At 51.4% G+C, this 17,962-nt stretch overlaps 1 protein-coding gene across 1 annotated transcript in view; it reads left to right on the top strand.

The window, feature by feature from the left end:
- Nucleotides 1-17,962, top strand: part of PGBD5 (piggyBac transposable element derived 5) — a 92,478-nt gene that overhangs the window by 62,269 nt on the left and 12,247 nt on the right. Inside the window, exon 3 of the mRNA XM_045087096.1 lies at nt 3,709-3,843. Coding sequence (XP_044943031.1) covers nt 3,709-3,843 — 135 coding nt within the window. The remainder of the gene's footprint in view (nt 1-3,708; nt 3,844-17,962) is intronic.

Raw genomic sequence — 17,962 nt, 5'->3', positions numbered from 1 at the left:
CAGTAACAAAAACTGACATCACTTTTATTTGCACACTTAAAGGGCCCTTGGTCCACCCGCACTTTCTTGTGCTGTTTCTGTAAGAGCCTTCTTCCTAAAGCTCAAATTCTTTTTGACTCTGTATCTTGCCTTTTTTTCCTGCGCAGCTGAAAATCACAGGGTTTTTGTGGGGGAAGATATTGTCCTATTTCAGGTCTGTGGGAGCCTGTAACCAGTTTATGAAAGCGTTCCCCTTGCTGTTCTGCAAATGCGCTGGGCTCATTATGATTTCCAGGTGTTTGCCATGCTCTTTCTGACTCCCGGAAGCTTCTCCCTCTTCTCCGCCTCAGCAGATGTGCCCAGTCTCCGGGGTCCAGTGCGAGGCCTGCACTCCCATGCTGGCTCTGCTTTCCTGAATTCCCTCACTCTTTATAGGGCAGCTGAGTCCCATTCTTCCTTGTCCCCCTTGTGGCTCTTTCCTTCCAAACAGGAGATGGGCTCTTTTCGGGACACAAGCCCTGCCTTGCACAGGGCTCGGCACGTTTTTTTGTTTGTTTCACTGAATATTTGCATGGTTGGAAATGAACCAGACCAGAGCCCTACTACCTGGATGCAAATGGAAAAGAGCAGTATTCTGACCATCCTTGGGGCCAAACATTTGTACAGCTACTGGCAGAGGCTGTGGGCTCACTCTGGCTGAGTATCTCTTAAGAACCCCAACAGCCAGCTGCTGGGATGACTGATACTTAACAATGTAAAGACGAGAGTGCTGAGGATCCTTATAGCTCCTCGATTAGGCCAGGCTTATCCAGAGTTATGCTCCTGTCTGGGGTGTGCTGCTGTGAGCTGGCCCCGTGTTGTCTGCCTTTGGAAACTGCGGTGTCAGATGCCCAAGACCCGTCCCCAGGACGATCCCTGTGCATGTGAGAATCTTAGCATCCATGTTCATCAGTGATAATGGTCTGAAATTCTCCTTTTTGGTAGGGTCTTTGCCTGGTTTGGGGATCAGGGTAATGCTGGCTTCATAAAAAGAGTCTGGAAGCTTTCCTTCTGCTTTAATTTTTTGAAACAGCTTCAGGAGAATAGGTATTATTTCTTCTTTGAAAGTTTGATAGAATTCCCCAGGGAATCTGTCAGGTCCTGGGCTCTTGTTTTTTGGGAGGTTTTTGATCACTGCTTCAATCTCATTACTAGATACCGGTCTGTTGTCAGTTTCTTCCTGGTTCAATTTTGGGAGTTTATAGTTTTCCAGGAATGCCTCCATTTCATCTAGGTTGCTTAACTTATTGGCATATAACCGTTGATAATAACTTCTGATGATTGTTTCTACTTCCTTGGTGTTAGTTGTGATGTCTCCCTTTTCATTCATAATTTTATTAATTTGGGCTTTCTCTCATTTCTTTTGCATTAGTGTGGCCAATGGTTTATCAATCTTATTGATTCTTTCAAAAAAACAGCTTCTAGTTTTATTGATATGTTCTACTGTATCTCTGGTTTCTACCTCATTGATCTCAGCTCTAATCTTGATTATTTCCCTTTTTATGTGTGGAGTTGGTTTGATTTGTTGTTGATTCTCCAGTTCTTTAAGGTGTAGAGACAGCTGGTATATTCTGAGTTTTTCTGGTTTTTTTGAGGGAGGCTTGGATGGCTATGTATTTCCTCCTTAGGACCGCCTTTGCTGTATCCCATAGGTTTTGGACAGAAGTGTCTTCATTCTCACTGGTTTCCATGAATTGTTTCAATTCTTTGATCTCCTGGTTGATCCAAGCCTTCTTAAGCAAGGTGCCGACCCTGGCTTCTAGAGCTGATGCCCTAGATTGGGGCCGGCAAACTGTGGTACAGTCTGGTTCACTGCCTCTTGCAAATAAAGTTTTATTGGGATCTGCCGTGTTGTCAATGGCTCTCCTGGACTAGGAAAGCAAATCACACAAGATGCAGCAGAGACCAGCTGGCCACTGACAGACGACGTGTACCAGCCCCAGCTCTCCGCCGGGGCTCCTGGAATTTTAAGGAACAAACCAGTCACCTGTGATCTCCCTAAAGGGCAGATTCTGATCTAGTCACTCTGGGGCAGGGTCCGAGCTTCTGCACATCCAGCGAGCTCCTGGGTAATGTCAGAACGCGCTCCGACAAGGACCGACTGGAGGACAACACTCATCGGCTGTGACGTGGACAGTACCTCCCACGCCTCCATTAATGCTCCCCTGAATTCCACTCAAAAAACAACAGACCTATGGGGTTCAGTCTGGCCCCCAGGCTGTTCTGTTGTTGAAAGCATGCAGACAATAAACTTGGCCGCCCCATCATGTGCTCACAAAGGGGAAGGCTGGCGAAGCTTCTGGGCCACAGTGCCTCCCACCATGCCTTGCTGACTCCGTGAGACCATAAAACATTCAAAGCCCCATTTGGAAACACTGTAGCAAAAGGGACAAGTCCCACAGGCTATCAGGAGAGGGAGCGGGCAGGGGATGGCGGGGAAAGGGCAGAGAGAAGCCCTGCGGCCGCCCGGCTGCTCCGGCTCAACGACCGCAGCTCAAGAAGCAGGTCCTACTCGCCCCCCTCCTCGAAGCCACAGTGCATAGAACTGGTGTCGCTCCCTCATCTTCAGGAAACCAATGGAGCTCGAGTCCGTGTGCACTTATGCAGAAGCAGCCGCTCACGATGTCCCATCACACGCCCCACCAAAGCTTCATTTCTCCTATGCTTCATTTCAGTGAAATTCAGACACACTTGCCAATCACAGTTAGGCTTGAAATAGGATCAGGGTGGGGAGAAGTGTAGTGGATTCCTAAATGCACCCAAAAGTCTCCCCAGAAACACTTCAGCTTGAAGAAGCCAAGCTTGGACCACCCCACAGAGCCATTTCTTTTTACTTTATGGTCATGTCATTGACAACGTCTTACAAGCATGTTATAAAGAAATTGGAAAAGGCGGAGTAGGTTTAAAAATTGCCTTGGGAATCCCGCATCCAGAAGAACATGACAGTGTGAAGGAGAGCCAGAGGCTGGGTCGTGGCGACGAGGCCACAAGACACCGGCTTCATTTCAGGACAGGCTCGAAGGAGAGATCGTTGAGCCCTGGGGGAGCAAGGGGGTTGTGAGCCAGCATGCGAGCAGTCTGGAATGCCTGAAGAAATAGTGTATATTTTCCTTTGTTCCTCACAGGGACAGAAGTCAGATCAGCAGGTTTAGATTAAATGCAGGTAAATCTGAATCTGTGAGGGGAAGGACTTTTTAACAGTGCGAGGTGTCCGTCGGGAGGGTCTTTCCTGAAAACAGTTGTGCAGGCCCAGCTCAGAGTCAGGTCCCCTGGCGATCTCGCTACCAAGAAAGAGCTTGCACGGGGGACCGTGGGCTGCTAATGATAATTATTATTATAATTGTCACATTAAATATGTGAATATATAAGTATACACGTTAAATACGTATCATTTTATAAATATGTAAAATAAAAATAAAATTACTTTTTAAGTTTCCATTCACTAAATACCTGCTGTATGTCGGGGCCCATGCAAGGTCCCATGCATGTGGTTTCTCACTCCATGCTCCCCAAAACACTGGCGTAGATGTTACCCTCTTACAGATGAGGAGGCTTGGGATCGGACAAGTACGGTGACGCAAGTCACACAGCCGGTCAAAGGCAGGGACATGATTTGAGCACCGATCAGATGACCCCGCCCCGAGCTCATGTTGCCCTCCGTGAGCATCTTGGCTCTTTTGTTCCTGGCAGGTGCTACATGAACCCCTGATTGATGAAGACCCTGTGTTCATTGCCACGTGCACGGAGCGGGAACTCCGAAAGAGGAAAAAGCGGAAATTCAGCCTCTGGGTCCGGCAGTGCTCTTCCACTGGCTTCATTATCCAGGTGAGCCCGGAGATGGCCCCAGGAGGCCCAGGGATGAGCTTGCTCGCTCACCATTTCCAGGGCTTCCCCAGGAGCTGCCACAGAGACTGGGGCCAGGCTGGGGCTTCTCACAGGGGCACTGGGATCGCCGACACTGCCCTGCATGTTCTTCCCTGTTCTGTCCAGCCGTTCTGGCTCAGTAATAACAATAAACCCTCATCACGGCTCAGGCCCTGATCTCAAGGCCAGAGGCTTCACCCAAAGAGCTGGTCACAGGAGGTGACTTCAATGTCTCTTGAGGACATGATGTGTGTCCATCCCAGAAGACCCCTTCCATCCTTGACCTGCTGGGTCTCTGTCCCCCCCGCATCCGTCCTGAGGAATCCTTCTTCACAGGCCCCCAGCAGCCAGCTGGTTAGATGGGGCTCAGTGAGGACCTGTCCTCTGAGCTGGCAGGGTCGCCCACGCCCGGGCTCCGCTCTGCTTCAGGCAGGCACGGATGTGGCTTTCAGGAGAGGAGAAAGTGTCCTGTCCGGTGTCTGGCTGCCGGGATCAGCCGGGGTGCGGTGTGCACAAAGGAGAAGGTAGGAGATGGCCTAGGCCGGAATGTGGCACCTGAGTGACAGCTCCTGGCCCCATATTGCTTTCTCCTGCCACGCGGGGATACCCTCTCCCATTTGTCAGTCCTGCCAGCCTGGCAGTCACAGCCGACCGCACCTCACCACCCTTGCCGGGCTGCTGGCCCGGACCTAAGGCCCAGGGATCTCACGCTCCTTCCCCGCTGAGCCAGAGGAGGAGTCATGGGAAGATTCAGGAGGCAGCTCCTCGCCACAGGAAGGGAAGCACACATGCTCCTGCAAATGTAGCTGCTAAGAAGGACCTTCCCTGCTCTCCCTGCGGGCGTGGGGGATCTTGAGCTTGGGCGGGGGCCGGGATCCCCAGTGGGACCCCAGACTTGCACCAGCTTGAGCACAGGCTTCTGGCAGTTGACACAGTGGACCTGTCCCTGAGTGGGATTTACGCTGTATATGCAGCCTGGGCTCCTCTGTCCAGTGGTTCCTGTCACCTCCATGGTGTCCTTTGCAGTGACACACACTGGAGACGGGAGTGGGGTTCGCTTTATATAATCCCTAAGGAACATTGGTCCTCCTTGGAGTAAGTACTTCCCTTGCACCTGTCCACTGCAGTGCTGAGCTGAACACCGGGACTTGGAGACACAGCCCTGCTTCCTTGGACACTTGCCCCTGTGGACTCTGTGTGCTTCTGCACCATTTTTCCTGGAAGCACTCAGTGGCTACAGGTCAGGTCTGTTACCTGGACAGGCCACAGAACTCTCCCTCGGGACATGTTCTTCCTAATTTCTGTCAAATCTTTAAAATCCCATCGATAAAAAGGTTGGATCGGTACCTTGAAGTTTCCTTGTGTTTCTAGAACTTTCTGATCTTAGGAGTCTTTGCTGCCATGCAAGGGGCTGTATTAGAAGCCAGAACTGAGCAGCAGTCGGGCTTTACACCGTGGCTGGGGCAACACGAGCCATTACCCTCCAGCTACAGGCTGTCCCATGACGGGGTGGGCCAAGGGCTGTCTTGGTCTCCCCAGGGCCTCTTTTCCTTTGGTCCCAGGGAAGGGGCCCAAGATGGGCAACAAGGCGGGGAAGAACACCTTCCCTATGAGGAGCCGGGGCACACAGAGGAGTGCCATGTGGCCTGGGGAGGGTTCTCTTTAGTTCCCCTTCCCTTGGTTCTCCACATTTTGAGTCTGGTCTAAGGAGTTTGGAAAGTCAGCAGCCTGGGCAGCTGGGTGGGGCGAGCAGTACTTTCCCCAGGAGAGCTTGCACACCTCCATCCCCCGGCATCTCCCGTCAGCCTGTGCGGTGTGAGTGCTGGAGGGTCGATGGAAATCCTCACCCAGGTGCCCATGTGGGGTACCCACCGAGGCTCACACTGGGCTGCTTAGAGCTGGCACTTCCTGCTGCTGCTGTCCTGTGACCCCAGGCCGCCTCTGCCCTCCCCGTCCTGGGGCCGGCAGCGGTCCCGCTCCTGCCGCTTCCCAGAGTGGCTCTAGATCTGAGCATCCTCCCCACGGAGGGAAGGGCTGGGGTTGCTCATTGGCGAGGTCCCCGCTGCTGCAGGATCCTGTGGTCCCCCTCTTTGCAGATGTGTGGGGCTGGGTGCACAAGAACACTGTCTTCATTTTAGTTTGTCACATACGTTCTCCTGCTCCGTGGCTTTGCAGCTGAGAAGCCTGGTTGCTGAGCCTTCGGGAGGCCACAGCCAACCTCTGGCATGAAAGGCCCTTTGCCATTCTGCTGCCCATCTGCCCTGCCACGCCTGTCTGAGGTTGGCCGCATGTTTTGCTGCGGCCAGTGGGATGCGAGCTGGAGTAGACACATGAGGAAATCCGAGCCGACCCTTGCAGGAGTCTCCTTGGGCTTCTCTATTCTGCCCACGAGGGTGTCCAGGCCACATCCCTCAGGTCTGAAAACCCATGAGCTGTGGGGCTTTTCCACATGCCACTGAGCTTCTGTGGTGGTTGATTCTGTGTTGACATAAATGACCCAGGGCCCACCAGTTCGGGCCCGCAGAGCCGGCCGGGCAGCTCCCTTCCAGCTACTGAGGTCATACTGAGCTGATGTCTTAGAGGAACTGTGGGCGTGTAGGTGTGTTTTTAGCAGAAACCAAGGCTTTGCTTCGACTTGGCTGTTTCATCCCCACAAGGTTCAGCTTTCATTGGCTGGACTGCGTCCTTCTGAACCACCATCAGGCTGAGGATGAGCTCTGTTTGGAACGTTCTGGGTGAAGGGATGGGGAGGGGGAGAAAGTTGCACGTTGGTCAGTGATTTCTCTGGCGGCCTCAGGGAAGGTTAGTGGGAAAGAAGCAGGAGCTCAGCGTGGCTGACTCGTCCTGTCTGCCTCAGATGGGGGCTTCTCTCCCCACAAGGGCATCTGGGTGGCAAGGGCATGCCAACAGCTACACAAAAATAATACTGGGGCACCTGGGTGGTGCAGTCGGTTGCATGTCCGACCCTTGGTTTGGGCTCCGGTGGTGATTTCGGGGCTGTGGGATTGAGCCCCATGTTGGGCTCCACAATCAACAGGGTGTCTGCTTGGAATTCTCTTCCTCGGCCCCTCCCACTTGTGTGCTTGCGCGCACTCTCTCAAATAAAGTCTTTAAAAAATCATAATAAGACTAATGGTGAGGGTTGTTTAGAAGAACTTTTGGTATTTGTCAGTGTTTCCCCAGGAAAGGTCTATGGGGGAGGGATGTGGTAGGAGCGAGATAGAAGGAGAGATTATACAGACTCAGTCTGGAAGTTAAGGATTCATAGTCTGCCATTTCTGAGAGTGCAGGAGGTAGGGATAAAAGGTTTTCAGGAGGAAGGAGCAGTGGATGGGGCTGCCGAGCTCTGGGAGCTGCAGAGGGTGCGAGGGAACCCCTTGTCAGCGGCATCCCACTGGGTGCAGTGACGCCGTCTGCCCCTGGAGCTCTTTTCCGAACCTTCCCCCAGCCAGCTCTTACGGAGGCGCTGGCTCAGACGGCTGGACCTGGGCTCCCACTTGGCGTCCGTGGAGCTGACCTGCAGGTCCACTCACCTTCAGAGTCCTTCCACCCAAAATGTCTGTCTTGGTGGCCCACCATGCACCGGCCCCTTGACCCTGAATCCTGCGACGCTCAGGGCCGTTCATGTCACTCTATGGAGTCCGTTCCCGCTGCTATGCCCTGGGCCTTTTGCCTTTGGCCGTCTGGTGGACTCTAGTAGGAAGAATGGTGGGTGGAATGCGTACTGTGAATGGGGGCGGGGGTGTTAAGGAAAGTCGTGGGCCTGTCCTCAAGGAGCGTTTCTGTTTTATGGTGGCACAATGTGCACAGCATATGCAGTTTACTGTTTTAGCCATTTGTAAGTGTCAGTTCAGTGGCAGGAAGTTTATTCCCAGTGCTGTGCAGCCCATATCACCACATATCAGTAGCAAGAAGTTTATTCCCAGTGCTGTGCAGCCCATATCACTATCCGTTTCCTGAACTTTCTCATCATCTCAGGCATCTGGGAGCATAGGTCTTAGCTGGGGGACCGTACACTGTCAGGCAGAAAGAATGAGCCAGTGCTGCTGAAGCCAGAGCCAGGGTCCCCGGTACCTGGGTTTGGCTGTGCCTTCAGCACCGTGTCTTCAAGCTCATCATGAACCCCTGGTCAGGCTTGCCTCAGGCTCTTGCTGTGGGCCAGTGGACTCCCAGCTACAGATAGTGGAGTAACCAGGACAGTGAATGTGCTTTGTGGTCGTGGGCCTCGTTGTTGTCCACCTGCATCCCACACAGGGACCTCAGCATCAATCACTCTGTCCTCGGACAGCTCTGTGGGATGCCAGGTGGCAGGGAATACCTGCTCCGCCTCACTCCCTTCCTGACTTGGCCTTTCTGGTGTCACTCCCTGACCTCCATGGGACCCAGAGGTTGTGATGAATAACTGTGTGTGGTGGTTTTGCTGGGCCACAGTACCCAGATATGTGCTCAAGCACTATTCTTGATGTGTCCGTGAAGGTGTTTTCAGGATGAGATTAACAAATCCGTAGACTTTGAGTAAAGCAGATTATGCTCCACAATGGGTGGGCCTCATCAAATCAGTTGATGACCTTAATGGGTGGCAGGTTGGGGGGCACCAAACCTGATCTACCTGGAAGAAGAGGGAAATCTCCTGGAAAAATGCATTTGGATTTGGATTTGGCCTGCAATTCTTCCCTGGGTCTCCAGCCCACCAGCCTGTCCTGTTGGACTTACCAAGCCTCCATAATCATGTGAGCCAATTGCTTTTTAAATAAATCTCTCTCTCTCTTAGTAGAGGGAAGTAACTGTGTGTGTGTGTGTGTGTGTGTGTGTATTGGTTCTACTGCAGAGGGTTCTCCTGCCCTCCACCTGGCTTAGAGGTGAGCGATCTCATAGGAGAGACAAGTGTATTAAAGCCATTCATAAGTACAGTGTGGCAGGTGCAGCGTGAGAAATGCCCATAGTGTTACGAGGCCATAGGAGGGCACCTGGGGGCTAAGAAGGGCTCTGCGGGGGTACAGAGCAGGGCATGGGATGTACCCACATAGAAAGTGCCTGTGGCAGCAGGGGTGGAAGGGTGGGAACAGGAGCATCCATCTCTGCAGGCCAGGCGCTGAGGTGCGTCTGCTGAGCCTGCTTGTTCGTACCGTATGCCCGGGAAAACGGAAGCTCCCAGAGAGTGTGTCATTTACCCCAAGACTCAAGGCCGAGAGGAGCTGATATGGGAGCCAAAGGGCTGGCAAGCTCCCCGTTCTGCTCTCCGTGCAGCCTGCGTCGCACTCCCCAGGGCCCTCAGGAAGGGAGGAAGGAGTAACCGCCCAGCGTGGGGCATCTGCCCTCTCAGACATGGGAGTCCACAGGGACAGTATTTCTGGGACTCACCGTTCAGATGTCCACTTAAGGGGAATCAGGGGGATCATGTTATGTTTATATCTGTGGTAGAGAATTACCAGGGCTAACGGAGGCCCCTTTCATCCCTCCCATGACCACACCCTGGCATAGGCTCATGGAAGATCGTTAGGCTTTTGACCCCAGGCTTTCCCAGCGGTGGAGTGAGCCAGCAGGGGGCCATGTAAATAAGGCTCTGAAAATCCCGAGATGTCATTGCTCCTTGGGTTCTAAACCCTCTGTACCATATGAGACCACAGCCGATGCCTTCTTTTTCGGTAGAACCACTGTTCTCTCCAGATTTGAGAATTACGGTGTGCTCAAGAGTATATACTCTGTGTGTCCTGTGTCCCAGGTCTGCCAAGAGCTGTCCCCAGCCCTAGCACACCCTCTAGTTCGTGTCATTTGCAGAGGGTCTCTGAGAAAGCGAGCCTGCCAAGGAGACAGACCTGTCCTCTCCTGTGCAGTCTCCCTTGTGAGCTGGGGGAGTACTGAAAGGAGAGATTTATACAGAAGATGAGATTTCCAATCTCATGGAAAGCCCTGTCATCTACAGTTTGGAATCCCTTCCTCTGAGACCTTACATGTGCTCATCTTGGAAGCTTGTGACCTTGCTGTGGGGTCAGAAGGAGATGCTATCTCTACAGACTGCTGTTCTGTCTCTACAGACTGCTGTTCTGTCTCTACTAGGTCAGAAAGATGGAGAATCCAGTGGGAAAAAACTGGCCAACAGTTTGGTTAATGTTACATAGACCCACGGTGACCACAGAGCCCTGAGATTCTTTGAGGGGAAAAAAGCAAAGCATTGTAGTTAAAAAGAGCAGATTTCTCCTGTCTGTATGTGTTGCGCTAGGCCACCTGCCTCTGCAGGGTGAGACCCAGGGTTCCTGCGAGGGTTGTTGGCAGGCGGGAGAGCCCCACGGAGGGGGTGGGAAGACTGCATGCCCAGGAGCACACTGTGTGCGTGGCCTGAATGGATGCTCGGTGGGGAGGCTGGGCCGTCTCCGGGGCTTCAAATGGCTGCTGTGTGGGGCAGGGACAGAACCACTCTAAACGTGAAGCCCTGGTTTCCAGCTCAGGGAACTGACGTTCACTGGAGGTGGTTAGACCTCAGAAGCCAGAGTTCAAGATGGAAATTCTCAGACCAGCGGACCCCCAGTTCCCACCCCCTGCACATCCCCTAGCATGTCCAGGCTGAGCCCAGATGGGCATCTGTGAGGAGGGGGGTGGGAGGGGAGCTGCCATGGAGGTCCCTGCCCCACGTGCTGTTGGGGGACTTGCTCATCTGGAAGCATCTCTCTTCCTTTCAGCCTAATCTGTGGCGTCACGACAGCCTCTTCTAGGGTTCAGGCATCGGCGGAGTGCCAGCTCCATGCCATTCCGTGCTTAGGGACTCTCTACATTACTCATTTTTTCTTCCCTGGAACCTTACAGTGCCCGTTCCACAGTGACAAGCTAAGGCACGGTGAAGTGAGCTGCCTTGCCACTGGGTCAGCCATAAAGCAGAAGACCTGGGGTTAAAGGTGGCCTTTCTTATCCCAGGGCCCACCCTTTTACCAACCAGGCTGTTTGAAAGAATGTTCTGCATTGTAGACAAAAACCACGTACCTGGGGTGCCTGGGTGGCTCAGTGGGTTAAAGCCTCTACCTTCGGCTCAGGTCGTGATCCCAGGGTACTGGGATCGAGCCCCACATCGGGCTCTCTGCTCAATGGCGAGCCTGCTTCCTCCTCTCTCTCTGCCTGCCTCTCTGCCTACTTGTGATCTCTGTCTGTCAAATAAATAAATAAAATCTTAAAAAAAAAAAAAAACACCACGTACCTGTTTCTTACCCACTGTCACTGCTTTCTCTTATTTTGAGACTTGCTTCTTAGATTGAAAGAACTTGAGGAGTCGGTGCTGGTTTTGTCTTTATTTGATTTTTAGTCTTTTTTATATTTGGTCCTGACTGATCACTAACTGGATTAGCTTAAATGTGAGGGTCCGAGTGGGATTAATCCACTAGAGTGGATTTTGCTCATGGAGTCCAAAACCGGGCAGGACAGGGCGTCCATCCATCTGTTTCACTGCGCCTGGGGAGGACACGAGCTTCCCTCCTGGCCGGCGTGGATGTGGTTATGTCACAGGATGGAGTTGGCTGGGGAACAAGACATCTGTCACATCATCTCTGCATGTCCTCGAGCAAGTAGCGGAGGACTCACTTTTTCCTTCGTCTTTTTGGTGGGGCTCCTTTGCCCAGCCCTCGTCACCATGTTGGGATTCAGAGGAGACAATGCAGTACTAAGTGCTCATCGTAGGGAGTCAGTCATTGGCTGGACCAGATCGAACCATGGCCTTCTCCCCCAAGGAACTTAAACTCTACAGCTGTACTGGATGTGGGTGGGTGCAAAGAGCCCAGATGCTAGCACCCATCCCTCCACCACACCTCACCAAGAGTTGAGCCCGGTTCTTGCAAGGGTCTGTGTGCTGAAGGTCCAGCCAGCGAAGAGGACAGCCTTGGCGCCATGGTCAAGGTAAGAGGCAACAGAAGAGACAGTTGGTGGCAGGAGTCAACAGTTAGGTGGTGGTTTACAGACTTTGCTGGAAAATAACTAGGCTGATCAACCAAAGGAAGCATAAAGCCGCTCTGTCCCTAGAAGTTTCCATTATAGCAACGACTGGTGCGTATGACTGTTGAGTACTTGAAATGTAACTGATAGGACTGAGGAATTGAATGTCTCCTTTGACTTAATTTTGGGTAACACAGAACAGCCACGTGTGCATCTAGAGGCTACACAGTGGGTGTAGAGCTTGGCTATTTTGTTTTTTTTTTTTATTTTTTTATTTTATTTTATTTTTTTTAAAGATTTTATTTATTTATTCGACAGAGAGAAATCACAAGTAGGCAGAGAGGCAGGCAGAGAGAGAGAGAGAGAGGAGGAAGCAGGCTCCCCGCCGAGCAGAGAGCCCGATGCGGGACTCAATCCCAGGACCCTGAGATCATGACCTGAGCCGAAGGCAGCGGCCTAACCACTGAGCCACCCAGGCGCCCGAGCTTGGCTATTTTAAAAAGAAATCCCCTTTACACATAGCTTTCGCTTACAGACAGTGGCCTTATGAGGTACACAGAGCATAAACGATCCTTACAAATGAGGAAAATCATGGGCTCAGAGCAATTAAGTAACGTGCCCCAAACCACAGAAGCCAGTGAGGGGCAGAGCCCATGCCCATGGGACCCAGCAGTTCCGAAATTGCCTTCCTCCTCTCTGTGTGACAGACTCCATTCCTCTCGTGGCCAGTGACTGTTACTTACACTTTATAGTTCTCACAGGTGGCCGCCCCTGGATACCCCAGTCACCAGCCTCCCACGTCCCCAGGAGCTCACCCTGCCTCCTTTCAGGCAGCACAGACCATGCCCGTGTCACCTGCTTCCCTGCTGTGACAGTGCCACCCTTCACCTGCGTCCAGCGTGGCTGGTGAATAAAGGGTTCGAGCAAGGATCACAGACCCTAATGATGAGTGACTTCACGGTCCCCAGATATGCCGCGCTCCAACAGGGCATGGCAGCAACAGGGAGACCAGATTCTTTTCTGTTCTGATGGTTCAAGACCAACATTGCTAAACCAAATTTACCTCAAAACAGGGAAAGTGCAGAAACCCCAGTGACAGCTTTGTGGGTACATCTTAATGAGCTCTCAAGCCATCAGTTACTGCGGCTGTCACCAGGATCCTTCTAAGAGGGTGGGAAGGGGCACAGGAGCCAGGCCCCTCCTCTCCAGGTCTCCGGGCATCACAGAAATGGGCTGAGATAGAAGCAGGCTGCGTCCCCCCAGGTATTACTATAATCCCTATCGTCTATGCTCCTTTCTGTTACAATGTTTCTAAAATACGCAACATTTGGAGTAACATTCTGGGGCCAAGTGTAATGCTGCATATTAATTTCCTTTCCTTTTTTAATAAATGTATATATTTAAAAGTTAACCATAGGAGCAAGAAAAACCTTTTTAAAGGAAAAGCTTGACAATTGAAAGATCCATTTTTCTGCCCTAAAGACACTAGTCCAAAAAGCTTGTGGCTCTCTAGATAGTAAAGTTTTGGCAGCAAACTCCAAGTTCAAAGGGCTAGATGATGCTCTCTGCCTGTGGGACTGTTTCAGCATAAGGATGCTTGCTCCAGAGGCCTGGAAGGTGAGACCAGACTTGTGGGAGGCATGCTGGCCAGGAGTTCCACGTTTCTGGGAGGGGTGTTTCCTACAGCGCCGTCTTTCCTAGGCTCTTGCAGAAAGCACCCCGCACAGAGTATGAGCATGTGTGTGGATGTCCAACGATGCTGTCTTTCTCCCATTATGATCTTTAGGGCAGGCTTTCGACCCTGGACACAATTCATTCATGTGTCTGCAGCAGTTGCAGTGACAGTGGAGTTGGGATGAGATTGCGTGGAAGGTGATGGTTTGTTCATGTTACATGTATTCATTCAGCTGAGGCGTCCACATTGACATCTTCGACCCACTGAAGTACTTCCGTCAAAGCCCACCCCAACCAGTGGGGTAGTGGACCGGAGGGACCCTCGGACGAGCCGCACCTGTCGGGCCAAGCCCCTTTGTGGCTGGGTTTTGACCACCCAGCTAACGTTCTTCCAAGTTGTGCCCCTCGACGGGGACTCGGGGACTTACAGCTTTAGGTGTTATTTATTGAAATGTAGATCCAATTTTATATTCACTTTAAAAATAAACTCACACCAGAGGGATGGGGGCTAGGAGCAATAAGTGAGTGGGGGTTAGGAAGTTCAGACTTCCAGATATAAAATAAGTAAGTCATGGGGATTAAAAAAAAGTAGAGCATAGGGAATATAGTCAGAAATATTGTAATAACTTTGGTGACAGATCGTGACTACACATCTTGTGATTGTCATTACACCTGAAATCAATATATTATTATATATAGTACATTACATGTAATACTATAATAATGTAGTTAATAGTAATAGTAATGATACAGTTTTATGTGTCAACTAAACGTCAATGAAATACTTTAAGAAATCACGCCTAGCAAAAAAGCAAAATAAACTCATTATTTTATAGTAGTGAGTGCCCTAAATTTGGGACCATCCTTGGACTGGACTGCTGTCCCTTGGTCTTCCTCCAGATCTCCTAATAGGAACTCAAAGACCTTTGATTCCACACCTGTCCCCTGTTCCTGTGTTGGAGCAACCAAGCTCCTGCTCCTTGGGAAGAGCCTGGCTGGAACATTGGGAAATGCCAGTGTCCAGAGAGGCCTGCGTGCACAGACTAAACTGTGCAAGTCCAGGATGGCCCTCTAATGGGACTGCATGCCACTAGCTTCTGGGGACTGTGTGTCTCCCAGGGGAGCAAAAGGCTGGCCCCGACCAAGAGCGGTCACCCTCTGCACACGTGTGCTTAGCTCAGAGTCTGTTAACAGCCGCTAACTTCCATCGGGATTGCCTTTGGGACCAAATACAGCAAGTTCCAAACACACCCATGCTTGAGTAGCTCTGATAGGGGAGTCCTTTTGTAATTATGTTTAGTCATTTTGTGATGAAATTGTATTATATGTTTGGCATCTAAAAACAAATATTTCAAAAATATCTGTAATTCTCGTATAGAGAGACAGCCACTTGAGGATGGAGTCAGCATAGCTACATAAACACGCACACACACACACCCCATTTTATAATCTCGTTACTTCACTTACAAAGATGTTGTGAACCTTTTACTATTCTCTACTATATTCTTTTACTATTCTATACTATACTATAATACTATACTACTACAGTAACTTTTCTAGATTGTGATTTTGAAAAATTACACTGTATTTCGTTATACCTGCTGATTTTAATCAGCCTCCTTTTCACGGGAGGTAATTAGGTTGTTGCTAATTGTTTTTAAAAAGATTTATTTGAGAGAGAGCACACAGGGAGAGGCAGTGGGAGAGGGAGAGAGGCAGACTACATTAAGTGCAGAGCCCAGCACAGGGCTTGATCTCACGACCCTGAATCATGACCTGAGCCAGAACCAAGAGTCAGATGCTTCACTGACTGAGCCATCCAGGTGCCCCAGGTTGTTGCTAATTTTTTGCCATTATAAAAAAACTGGAGTTCATCAGGTGCATAGAAATGCTGCCGTTGAAGCAGCGTGGGGCAGTAGGCAGGCCTTGAAGACTCTCAAAAGATTCCTGTCCCTGGTATGCGCACACCTTCTCCCAGTTACTCCCGTAACACTTTCAGGGAAAACATGAAAGCCTTTCTGTTTTCCTTAAATTAGAAGGAAAAAAAAAAAAACACCCACCTTTCAAGCTGAGGAAAGTGCTTTAACATATCCTATGAATGTACTGGTCTTTATACCAGTGCAGATGTAAAATGTAAATTCCGTATGGAGGGAGAGAGGCGCAGGGCAGTGGAAGGGCCCTTGAAAGTCACGACCCAGCCTGAAACCACCTCGGTTAGAGACGTGGGCATTTGTACCGGTGGTGGCATGTGTCCCCTTACCCTCAGCCCTGGACATGGGGAAGCTGCTTTGGGAGGTGATTCCAGCTTCCGTGACTGGGAAGGGTTGCCGATCGTTGGTGATTTGTAGCTGCTACCTCTGCCTCGGCTGCCTCTGCCCCTGCTGAGCTGGGAGGTGCCCCTGCCCTACCCCTTCACCTTCAGCCACTTGCCTCCAGGCTTCCCTTCTTGTCCTGTGGTGAGAAGAAATGGCCCGTTCCTCGAGTGTGCATGTGAGGGATTCTTGGCTCCCAGGTCAGGCCCTCCGGTTCCCTTTGAGCATCGCCCCAGCAGGACTGTGGCGGGTCCACGCAACCCCTGCGTGCCCTCACGCCCCTCCCCAAGGACGTGCATGCTTCCAGCATGTGAAGAGCAAGGGAGAGCACACCAGCCTGAGCCGCCAACTCTACTCTGGCAATCAGAGGGACGACGTTTTGAAGGTGCGCCGCGCTTTGAAGCCCGTTAGCCAGGCAACCCGGCCGATCCGCCTTCTGAAGTGCTGACTTTAAAGATTTTATTTATTTATTTGACAGACAGAGATCACAAGCAGGCAGAGAGGCAGGCAGAGAGAGAGGAGGAAGCAGGCTCCCTGCTGAGCAGAGAGCCCCATGTGGGACTCGATCCCAGGACCCTGAGATCATGACCCGAGCCGAAGGCAGCGGCTTAACCCACTGAGCCACCCAGGCGCCCCTGAAGTGCTGACTTTAGAGCCGTGATGAGATGAGATAGGTCCCCGGCTCGCCCCGGTGCCCCAGCCAGGACAGCTCCCGGCAACAAACTACTGGGAAGACGTGATCCCCTCTAGGTTATTCTAAAACCCAGGAGAAAGTCCCTGTATTCTTTGCTGTCAGGACTCGGGATAGTGTTGCCCTATGGCCTGCTCACCTCAGTCTTCCATCCCACACAAAACCAGGGCTGCACGTTTACATGGGGAGGGCCTTGTCTGCTGTGCAGCTTTGTCGGGATGCCTGAGGTTGGTGTGTGCGCGGCCTGGTTCTTCTCTCTGATGCTTTGTTCCTTCTCCAAGTTTAGCACCTTCTCCTCTGTTATGGACCAAACCACACCCCTCACATTCATGTGTTTGAGTCCTAAGCCCCAGTCCTACAGAATGTAACTATATTTGGAGATAGGGCCTTTATTTTTATTTTTATTTTTTTAAGGATTTTATTCATCCATTTGACAGAGAAATCACAAGTAGGCAGAGAGGCAGGCAGAGAGAGAAAGGGGGAAGCAGGCTCCGCACTGAGCAGAGAGCCTGATTTGCGGCTCGATCCCAGGACCCTGGGATCATGACCCGAGCTGAAAGCAGAGGCTTACCCCACGGAGCCACCCAGGCGCCCCAAGATAGGGTAACTTATAATTAATGTTAAAAAGATGTCATTGGGGTGGACCCTTATTTAACATGGCTGGTGTCCTTCCAAGAAGAGGAGGTTAGGACACAGACACAGGAGGATGCTCTGTGAGGACACAGGGAGAAGACAGCTGTCTGCAAGCCAAGGAAGGAGGCCTCTCCCAACCCCTCGATCTCAGATCTCAGACTTCCAGCCTCCAGAACCAGGCGAATGGGCATTTCTGTTGTTGAAGCTACCCAGTTTGTGGTACTTTGTGAATGCCGGCCAGTAGACTGACCCATCAGCCTGCAACTCCTCTCCTTACGCCTTGTGAAGAGTGGCAGCTAGAAGACCTGATTATGGTTCGGGCAGAGAAAAGTGAGATGGTCAGCAGCCATGGTAACAAGCCAGGATCCCACTAATGTGGCTGCTCAGGGTACCTAGTGACCTTGTCCAAAGGCTTTCAAGTTTGTTTTCTAACACTATTCTTGCTCCATCACATGTCTCACATCTTGTACACAGTACAGTTAGTTGTTTTTTAGCTTGGCCGAGGGAATTTCCATGGGGTCCTGTTAAACTTTGCCTGCCCTGGGCCAAGTGATCCAGTGACTGCCCCATACCCCAGGGAGGCCCTCAGAAGCCACGTGCGATGTCATCGTGGTTGGGCCTGAGGGGAGCCCACGACACACCTCCCATTCCATGGTGGGAACGTGGGTTTGGATGGAGGATTTCCTTTTGAATGACACATGGGACAAAACTAACGGTCCCTACAGTGGATTTCAGGAGACATAGTGCCCAGCGTGGGTATGAGGGGATTTCAGGTAGGCTCTCTGGGAGAGGTAGATATGAATCTGAGCCTTAGGTACAGAAACCCGTGGTAGTAGCCACAAGATTGGACGTTGCT

Source organism: Mustela putorius, unplaced genomic scaffold (assembly GCF_011764305.1).
Source record: "Mustela putorius furo isolate JIRA1106 unplaced genomic scaffold, ASM1176430v1.1 tig00001033_pilon_pilon_pilon, whole genome shotgun sequence".
Classification (NCBI taxonomy): domain Eukaryota; kingdom Metazoa; phylum Chordata; class Mammalia; order Carnivora; family Mustelidae; genus Mustela; species Mustela putorius.
This window is presented reverse-complemented; position numbering and strand designations above follow the sequence as displayed.